Source organism: Prionailurus viverrinus, chromosome F2, assembly GCF_022837055.1.
Source record: "Prionailurus viverrinus isolate Anna chromosome F2, UM_Priviv_1.0, whole genome shotgun sequence".
NCBI lineage: Eukaryota > Metazoa > Chordata > Mammalia > Carnivora > Felidae > Prionailurus > Prionailurus viverrinus.
Genome location: NC_062578.1, coordinates 67,703,633 through 67,714,113, shown reverse-complemented (window position 1 = coordinate 67,714,113; position 10,481 = coordinate 67,703,633). Strand labels below are relative to the sequence as shown.

General features: G+C 42.6%; 1 protein-coding gene across 3 annotated transcripts in view; it reads left to right on the top strand.

Moving 5' to 3' along the window:
• Positions 1–943: 943 nt before the first annotated feature.
• The window catches only part of TMEM65 (transmembrane protein 65), a 70,106-nt gene continuing 60,568 nt past the window's right edge, over positions 944–10,481 (top strand). For all 3 annotated transcript variants that reach the window (XM_047842068.1, XM_047842069.1, XM_047842067.1), the window contains exon 1: positions 944–1,756. In XM_047842068.1, the coding sequence (XP_047698024.1) occupies positions 1,471–1,756 (286 nt within the window). In that variant the 5' untranslated portion in view covers positions 944–1,470. The remainder of the gene's footprint in view (positions 1,757–10,481) is intronic.

Below are 10,481 nucleotides of genomic sequence, written 5' to 3'. Positions count from 1 at the left end.
ATAGCACATTTACGACATACAAGGTCTTGGGCTGGTGCCACAGCGGATACGATAAGGATAAGATTTGGATCTTGATTGCGCTTGAGCAGATTTACTCTTTAAGTGGATCTATTCTCTAAGACAGGAAGCCTAAGTATCATTAGATAGGTTCGGATAAAGGGGCAATCTCCTTTCTTTGGAGGAGATAAAGTTAAGGCTGGAGTAGGAGACCCTTCGAGCTGGGTCCTGAAAGAGAACTAGGTCCTGGACACGTGGAAAACAGTGTTGCATCACAGGATTCTTTTCGCCTCGGCAAAGAGAAAAACAAAAACAAAAACAAAACAAACCTTGACAAACACCCGGGAAAGGTCTGTGACATTCTTGCCTCCCGCTCCAGCATTAACGATCTGCAAGCTGCTGGCATCAGAACGAGGAAGCGTGTTTTCCGTGTCACGGCCTCAGTCTCAAACCCTGGCCTTGCCCTCTCCCTTTGGAGCTCCCAGAGCGGGTGCCTCAAAGACTGGACGGAGTGTCTGGCCGAGGCCTCAGTGGGCGGTGCCTTGCCAAGGGGCGCGGCTTAGGCGCTTCAATCCTCAAAAGCCTGAGCAGGACGGTGCGACGACCCCCGAGAAGTGGCGAGGCCCGTGCCTGGCGAGAGGGGCCGCACGCAGCGGCACCGTTCACAACGAGCCCCAGGTTTACGCATGGCGCTAGGACGGGCCGGTGGCAGCGGCACTACCCTGTCGAGCAAGAACTCCAGATCTGTTTCTTCCCGTTCTTTGCGTTGGACTTAAGGGTGGCGGACGCCAGCACAGAGGACGCGAGCCCTCGGTTCCTCCACCGTCACGCACCGAAAGGGGCGGGGACTCTTGTGCACCCTCCTAACTCTGGAGAGAGCACAGCCCGGGAGCCCGCGTACTGCGCCTGCGCGGCCCCGCCCCACCCCCTCGCCCCGCCCTGTTAGCCCTTATACCGCCGCTAGGGGTGTCGGTGCTGCTGCGGCCTGAGAGCGCGGTGGCTTTGAGGGCGCGGGAGCCGTAACGAGCGCCGGCGAGGGCAGGCAAGAGGGTGGGAAAGCCGACGGGAGCGGAGGGCGGCGCCGGAGGAGGGCGGCGCGTGGCTGACTCATCCCTCTGGAAGATCTAACTGACGGAGACAAACCCTCGTCAAACCCGCCCGCCCGCGCCACCCCTCCTCAGCCGGGAGGCGCCCGCCCGCACCGCCCACCCGCCCTCTCCCGGCCCGGCAGCCTCGGAGAAAGTTTTTCTTGTCGGAGGGACCCGAGCCGCCGCGGGCCTTTCGGAAGAGAAGGGGGACAGGAAAGGAGGCGACCGCCGCGCGGGCCCGGGGAGTGCATGGTGCCCGGCGCCTCGGCTGCCAGTCAGGAGGACATCGGGGCGGGGTCGGGCTGAGCCGAGCTCCTTCTTCCCCCCGCCTCGCCAGAAATCGCTCTCCCGGACTGCCGCGGGGGTCCCCGCTCCTCAGCCCGCCATGTCCCGGCTGCTGCCGCTGCTGAGGAGCCGGACCGCGAGCAGCTTGAGGCCGGGCCCGGCCGCCGCGCCCCGCCCGCCGTCCTGGTGCTGCTGCGGGCGGGGGCTGCTGGCGCTCTCGGCCCCCGGCGGCTCCCGGGGGCTGGGCACCCACCCCAAGAAGGAGCCCATGGAAGCGCTGAACACGGCGCAGGGCGCGCGCGACTTCATCTACAGCCTGCACTCCACCGAGAGGAGCTGCCTGCTCAAGGAGCTGCACCGCTTCGAGTCCATTGCCATCGCCCAAGGTAAGGGGGCGAGTGAGGGGCGAGCCCGGGGCCCGGCGTCCCCATCCCGCGGCCTGCGCCCCAGGAGCCCTCCAGCCCCTCGGCCCGCCCCCACCCCCCTCGCCCGACTGGCCTCGCGCCTGGGACGTCCGGGCCCGGGAGGGGGGGTTACTTTCCGCCTCCTGAGTGTCCCCAGGGCAGGTAGGACAGGAGCAGATCGTGCCAGGCAGCCAGGACCAACGCTTGGCTGGTTCCTCCCCAGCCTCAGAGGCCGGAGCTTCAGCCCAGATTGTCAAACGATTCTGTTTCGATTGTGCTTTGATTTATTGTGCGCCTCCCCTCCCCAGCCCTCCTGTCCCCCCTAAGCCCTTGCTGCTTTCTTGTGAACGTGCAGCTACGCAGGTGCATGCCGTGCCTGCTCGGAAAGCGCTACCAAAACCCGAGAGGCAGGAAGAAACTTTCTTGAAAGGTTATCCAACCAAGCTGTACGGGTGTCCAAAAGAAGGGATATTGCTTCCTAAGGCAGAGATGCGCTCAGCTGTGTGATTGCACACACTTCTAGTTGTATTAAACAACCAAAGGAAACATTTTCCTGGGAAATGGAAAGAATGAATCAAACCAGCAACTGCAGATACATAACTTGCAAGCCCGTATAGGTTCGGCGCTGCACAAGTTCAACGCCAGTTGTTTCCCCAGAGGTTGAAAGAATGTAGTAAGAATGTATTTTTCTGGCAATCTGTGGCTCTACAATAAAAAGCAGACTTCTGCTTTAAAGTAATGTGGAATGGTGAAAGCAAAGCTATTTTTAAGCTGACATGTTAAAAAAGGATATTTTTAAAAACGAGTGCAGAGTGCTGTAGGTCAGAATTTGAGAGCAGGTGAAAAAAAAAAGCTAAAAATTCAGAAAATCAGAAGGATGAAAGGACTGAATGATTAATTCCATATTAGAATATGTTTGCAATTTGAATACAGTAGTACAGACAAAATACATAATACAGACAAAATATATAGCTATTTTATTTCACATTACGATGTGTTTGACATTTTTTAGCAAGTTTACCTCCCCCACCCTGCCAAAGTTGGTAGGTGCGTAAACATCCCATAGATTCGGAAGTTTAAAGTACATTGATTGAAAACATGGCATTTGGTTAGCCAGAGGCACTTGAAAGTGCTTCTTGGGCCAATAATACAGGAATGGAAGAAAGTCATATAAGTGTGACTTACCTATACGGCTTCTTCAGAAACTTTCTCTTACTTGTGCCTTTGAAGTGCTTTTTTTTCTGGATGCAGGGAATTGCAGAACAATTTATAGTACTGGATATTCCAGACAATGTCCACCCCTAGGGCATTTATAGGAGAAATGTAACTTCATAATCAGTTCAGTTATTAAATGTGTAACCATGCCATTATATGAAATAATAATCAAATACTAGTCATTTGTAAGGTATGTTTGTATTCATTGTGTGGTTTAAGGTATTCAGTTCTGAAAATGTGCTCCTGGGAGAATACAGACAGTCATATATGCTGGAACATTAATATTAGGAATGTTTTCTCCATGGGCAACACTTTTGAACATATATTGGGCCTAGGCTAAGTAACTTCTTAGAAATTCTTCTGCGTTAACATTGTTACAAGTTTCAAGGGCCTTATTAATACAATTTTATGATAATTCTTGAAAAGCACATCCTGTGATACAACTGGATAAATTTTACCTGATGCCTTATTGTTTTAGCACATGGCAGTAGAGATGCTACGTTCTCCTGGGAAGATAGTTTTAAATTTGACGTGGTTTTAAGTATTTGAGAAAGGACCTATAAATTTCAGTCAGTGGCGGTTACTTAGCATCAGTTAAACTTAATCAGTATGGAAGTTATAGGAGAAAGAAATCAGTAATTTGTCTCCTTTGTTCAAGATAAAAAGGGAAAGGTATGGGAAGTGATGTGGTAGTCAAATGCTTGTCTCCTGCTCATAAGCTAAAGAACTTCAAAGTTTAAATCAACTGTTTTTGCCAGTATTGATGGCTAAATCATTGCTCTTTGACTCAGAGGGTACTTCCTGATGCTGCTGCTTTAGTTTTTAGTACAGTCTTAGTGTTCCTTATTGTGTTCAATGTCAATACATGCAGTTCCTATGGAGATCAGTGAAATCATTTTTCCCCAAATGAGTAACTCCCATGTCTTTCTTTTATTGTTGCTTTTTGAATCTTTTTAAATACCTGATTCATGTACTAAATGTATGTGTACTAAACATACTTTCTATTAGATAAATTATGTTAAAAGGACTGTTTCTTGTTATAGGAAGTCTTACGTGTTCTTGGAAAATGTGCTTGTATAATCGAAAGAAGTGTTTTGGATTTGGTGTGGAAACATTACAGGAAAAAATCATCTATGCTTTGATATGGCAGTGGAATCTATTGTTGAAATTTGGTACATTTGCCCTTATCATTCTTAGTGCTTATCAGTAGACATGTGATAACGACCTGTGACAAGATAAAGCTTTACATGATTCTAAATAGATAAGATGAGCTGTGTGGGATGTCTTATCATAGTTAAATAGGCTGTTGTGATTTTCAAATTACAAAATGATTTCCTTCTCAATTTTAAAAAAGTTGATGTTGTGTTCTCAACGTACATGCTCAACCTAATCTCTCTTCTAGAGACAGTCCATATTTCCCCGATAATTCTCTGTTGGTTCATTGTTTTTATGACAGGACTGGCAAGCTGACATTAGTAGAGTTGCCTTTCAATCTTAGCCAAGAGTTTTAAAGCAAATTTGTCTTTTAAGTTTTTGCAATTATTATTTCTATTCATAGTTGTTTTTTGTTTTTGTTTTTAACTTTCAAAACATATGAGTTGGTTTTTGAAGGACAGGCGATGCTCATTTTATTAGTTATACATTATTGTGTAAAACATAGTGGCTTAAAACAAACATGTTTTTTCTCAAAGTTTCTGGGGATCAGGAATCTTGAATCAGCTTTGTGGCATGTTTCTGACGGGGTATCTCGTGAAGTTATAATCAAGCTTTTATTTTTATTTTTTGTAATCAAGTTTTTAGCTGGGCCTGCATCAGCTGAAGTCTTGCCTAGGGCTGGAGGATGCATTTTCAAGAAGGCTCACTCACGTGGCTATGGGCTGGAAGTCTCAGTTTTCCTGCCCTGTGGGCCTCACTACAGGGCTGTCTAAGTGTTCCCAAGACATGGAAGCTGGCCTCCTCCAGAATGAGTGATGGGAGGCAGAGAGAGGGCGCTTAAGCTGGAAGCCACAATCTTTCATAACCCAGTCTTAGAAGAGAGAGTCCATTTATTTCGTCCTGGTACCTTGTGGGAAGGTGCCATACATGGTGCAAATACCTGGAGGTAGAAATCACTGGGGGCCATCTTGGAGGCTGCCTTCCGCACTTACTTAAAAGTGTTATAACTAATGTTTATTGGAGAATTACACAGCAAGATAAGAACTGGCTTTGGGGAAGGCACAGTGAAAGATAATTGAAAAAAAAAGGAGCTTCTTAGGGAATTATTTTTGTTAAATGTGTACTCGAGGTACTTTTTAAAATGAGACTTCTTTCACGTAATAGTAGATAAGAAATGTATGGAGGTGAAAAGAGCAGTTTTTCTATTAATGTTAGATCTTAATCACTTGCATGTTTTCTATTTCTCTGTATAAGTGGTAATTGTGTATGTTTTAAATTTGCTTTTTTTTTTTTTTTTGCCATTTATCTACATCCATATAGATACACCATATAATTCTAAACTTCAGTCTTACAGTTCTCATCTTTTGTGGATATTCATTTAAGGTAGGATGTTTCATTGTGAGAACTTGTCATATACAACAAGAGGCTTTTGGCAGAATGAGAGGCCAAAAGATTAAAATCTGATATTGAAGTGGATACCGAGAATGCTTAAAAACAAGACTTTTTTCATGGCGTTCTGATTCACTGGGGATCTTGGACTCTTAACAAGAGTATCCCCGTTTTTCTCAGCCCATGGTTATGTGAGAAAGTAGCAACTCAGCTAAGCTATTGGTTTCTGGGATGAATTGGAGATAATTGTGGCTTTTGCTCAAAGAGAATAAAAAAAAAGGGCAAGAAAAACATTTCCTATTCCAAATTAAGATGTGAGAATAAATATATTTCAGAGGCTTGGTTGAAATGGTAAAAGAAGAATAAGGGAGGTGTAGCCCAAACTAGACCCAGCAAGAGAAGAAGAACCAGGATGGGGATATGAATTGTGAATTGAGTCAAGAGGAATGAAAGATCTCTAATAAGCTGAGAGCTGCTGAGGCTGCTTTTCCTTCTCCTCCTCCTCCTCCTCCTCCTCCTTCTTCTTTGCCTTCATCTTCTCCTTCTTCTTCGCCTGAGACCTTCTATATCTTGGGCCCAGATAAGTTATGAAGCTTTGCTATAATCTGCTATTTACCAATATGGAAAGAGCCTAGTTACAGCAGTATATTCCAACAAAACTTAATTCTGAACACTTTAGAATTACTGGCATAATGGAGTAATCTTATCACTGGGGATTATTGCCAGCAGAACATAGCTAACATAATAGGATTTTTTTCTTCCATTATAAAATGTATATATGCTGTTTGACAATCTCTAATCATCACGCATATATAACTGGATGTCCAGGGTTACGTGTGACTTAGAACAACGACTGTTCTTTTATATTTCATGATTTTGCAGCTCAGGAATATAGGGAGGGCTTGGCTGGATGACTTTGTTTCATGTGGCGTCTGTGGCGGTCCCTCCATAAATTTCAGCTGGTAGATGTGCTGGTGGCAGGGTCCAAGATGGTTTTACTCACATGCCTGGTACTCTGGTGGAGGTGGCTGGAAGCTGGCTCATCGGGAATGGTTGACCAGAGTAGATGCGCATGACCTCACTAGCACAACATTCTCGGGGAGACTGTAGTACTTATATGATTGGTCATGACTCACAGAGAAAAACTTCCAAGAGGGTTATCTATGTAGAAGCTGTAAGACTTTGTATTAGTTTTCTGTTGCTGCTGTAACAAATCACCACAAATTTATTGGCTTAAAACAACACAAATTTATTCTCTTAGAGTTCTAGAGGTCTGAAGTCCAAAATGAGATTTAAGGGGCCAAAATAAAAGTGTCAGCAAGGCTCAGTCCTTCTGGAGGCTCCAGGAGAGAATCTGTTCCTTGTCTCTTCCAGCTTGCAGTATTCCTTGGTTCCTGACCACATCATTCTAAATCTCTGCTTTGGTTGACACATCATCTCCTTCATTTACCTTTTTGCTTCCTCCATATAGGACCCGCAAGATTACATTTAGGGTCCTCCTGGATAATCCAGGGTAATCTCACTCTTTCAGAATCCTTAATTTAGTGACACCTGCAAAATCTCTTCTGCCATATAAAATAAGGTACTCACAGGTTAGAGGATTAGGATGTAGACATTTTGGGGAGACATTATTTAGCCTACCACAGACTTGTTATGACCTAGTCTTGGAAGTTCCAGAATGTCATTTCTGCTGCATGTTGTTGGTTAAGCATATCGCTAAAAGTCTAGATTCAGGGAAGAGAAATCAGGAGGTATTCTATGTACGTGACCATGCCTAATTGTAGTTTATTCCTTTATATCAGTATGTTAAAAAAATTAATCATTTCTGTTGGAAATCTTTTATCTTTCTCTATTAATGCATGCAGTTAACATGCCAGGTATTTGTTTAAGACTTTAGAACATTCATTCTTGTACTGAGTGGTAGTACAGTGATTCATTTTATAAGATGTAGAGGACTCCTTCTGTATCAAGATTTCTCAGCCTTGGGCAGTACCGACATTTCGGGCTGGACAATTCTTTGTTGTGGGAGCTGTCCTCTACCTGGGGTGTTTAGCAGCATCCCTGTCCTCTACCCACTAGATGCCAATAGTGCCCACCCACCTTCCTCACCCCTAGTGTGTCAAGCAAACGTTTCTCCAGACATTGCCACATGTTCTCTGGAGGAGACTGTGGGTCGAGGAAAGGAGTGTAGCAAAATTGCCCTGGTTGAGAGCCATTGCTTTATATGAAATGCTATATGGCTGTTTCTCCTTCAGTCCTCTGTCTTCTCTCTCCTCTTCTTTTATCCATTGGTACTTGCTATTATCAGTGTATTATCTTTGCTTCAGGCTTATTGCTTTATTATACATTTATTTTTCTTTGGATAAGGACAGAGAAGTAACTCCTCACCTCCTTATCAACTCCTCGCCTCTCTAGCAAATAAAATGAGTTTTATGATAACTGTTTTCCTTGATTGTGGTACCTCTTAACTTCTAAATTCTTGACCAAATTCTAAATATTAGATGTTTAGAAAATATGGCTTCAGAAAAGTGAAACCCTGCTTCAGTTTAATTCACCAGTCATTAATTTTGTGGTGTCTGTCTTAGTAATCTCAGTAATCACATATTGCTTAATTTTTGTGTCAATTATGACAAGCAAATTTTTATAAACAATTTTGTAGATAGGAAAATTAGAATAATAGATCTGCAATTTATAGGGCCATCTAGAAAGGTAGGTAGAACTAAATGGATGATCTCGTGTGTTGGGGATGATCTGATATTGAACCATTATTAGTGAAGATTGTTTCAGTTTTTCTAAAAATAGTGATGAGTTTGCATAACCACACTCTTGTCTGGTTTTCTTTGGCAGGTCATAGTGTAAAAGTAACTGGAACAAATAGGGACTAAATCCCTGAGTGCAGATTTTATTAGCATCTTTCTCAATTCAGCTGAATTAATTAGAATGTAGACTTATAGGACTCTGTCTAGCCTTGTCTTTGACTCATTGGTTTATGTCTATCTTAAGTTAATGAAAACAATCACTTAAGAACAAGTTGGTATATGTTAAAATATAATAAGCTAGTTACCCCAGATCATCTGGTAAATGAGAGACTCTTCTAGATAAAGGACTTTACAGGTAACAAGATGTCGTTCCCCTTAAGCTCTACTTTGATGGCTTTGGTGGTGACATATTTGAATGTATTGCATTATTCTCTACCTTAGTAAAAGTATAATGAGCACAATTTAGCTTCTACCAGATGCTGGTGTCTTTATATACTATACTCTAATGCTTCTTTGGGGGCTACTTCTGTTTGTAGGCATGTGAGTCATCACATCAAATGCCTCCAGAGCGCTGTGCCATTGCAGTTGGCATGTTCTTTAGACTCTGTCACAGTGATGGTGAAATGTGTGGGGCTTATTGTGCCCCTCCTCCCACTCCCTGGTGCCCTCAGACTGTTCTGTTCTCATTCATCTCTTGTGGTTCTGTTAAATTCTTTTCTACTACCTAAAGGAGGTCTGCTTCTTGATACCTCTGTTATTTTTTCTAATGTCTAGTCTTTGTCGTTCTTCCGTAGTGTTTTTATTTTTTCCTTTCTCTTTCATTACCCCCCCCCCCCCCCTTTTTGATACCTCTATGTTTCCCAGTAGGGTTTACTCCTGATGGACATTTCAAGGTCATTACACCACTGCTCTCTTTTGTCTTTTTAGCAAGCCAGTTGCATCTATCAAGTTGTTAATCTTTTGACTCTTCAGCTCTCATATTGAAGATCTTGTGAGTATTTTTGTTAACGTCTGATTGTGGCTACTTAAAGGATTGTTGTCTTAAGAACATAAAACGTAGTTAACTGAGACATTACTATTTTTAAAGTTTTAGGGAAATTTAAATTAGAATGGTGCCCTTTGTTTACATTTTCTGTCTTCTTTCTGAATTTTAGGGTAGATTATTCAGTACATTGTGTTATTAGAAACGTTTATAATTTTAAAAACAGTCTGGCATTTTGTGACTTAACTTCTGAATTTCTATTGTATAATAGTTCTTATATTTTATAGAAAACATCCTATTACTGCCACTATTGCTGTTGCTAACATCATCTTTATTACTATTACTTAGCATTTGAGTATTTGTTATGTGCCATACTGAACTAAGTGAATTTTCTTGTAATTATTTTGTTTATTTCTCTTAGAGAAGGAATTTTTTTTTTTCTATAGACTAAGGTACCTAGACTAGGAGTAGTTTGCCCAAGATCCTACAACCTGTGTGGCAGAGTAATTTTTAAGTTGGCTTTATTTGTTTCTTACTATTGCACCTTTCTGGATATTCAGACTTGGGTTTTTTAACACACATTGGGGAAAAAAAAGTAATACTTGAAATAATAAAAGTGACATGTGCTGGTAACATATCTTAGTCTATCTGCTATATATTTGCACAATATACAACATCAGTACAAAAGCAAACATGGCATTGTTACTTTGAAAATAGGGGGAGTCAAAGTAAAATCAATATGCAAAAAAAGTTTATAAGTATCTTAAAAAGTTTATAGGTGAGAATTTTGGCAGAGTTAGCAAACTAGTATTTGGGACTTCTGATGTAAATTTCTAAGCTTAATTTTAAAATTCCTTTATTTTTTTTTTTAAATTTTTTAATGTTTATTTTTGAGAGAGAGAGACAGACCGTTATCAGGGGAGGGGCAGAGAGAGAGGGAGACACAGAGTCTGAAGCAGGCTCCAGGCTCTGAGCTGTCAGCACAGAACCTGACTCCGGGTTCAAACTTGTGGACCGTGAGATCATGACCTGACCCGAAGCCGGTCACTCAAACAACTGAGCCACCCAGGCGCCACTCCTTTAGGTTTTGTGAATGAGTTCTTGGATTTTTATTTTTAAATATGTAACATATTATTCATAGGAAAGCTTTCCAGCTTTGAAAATTTATTTATTTAGTAAATATTTGTTACTGTACCTACTATATAAT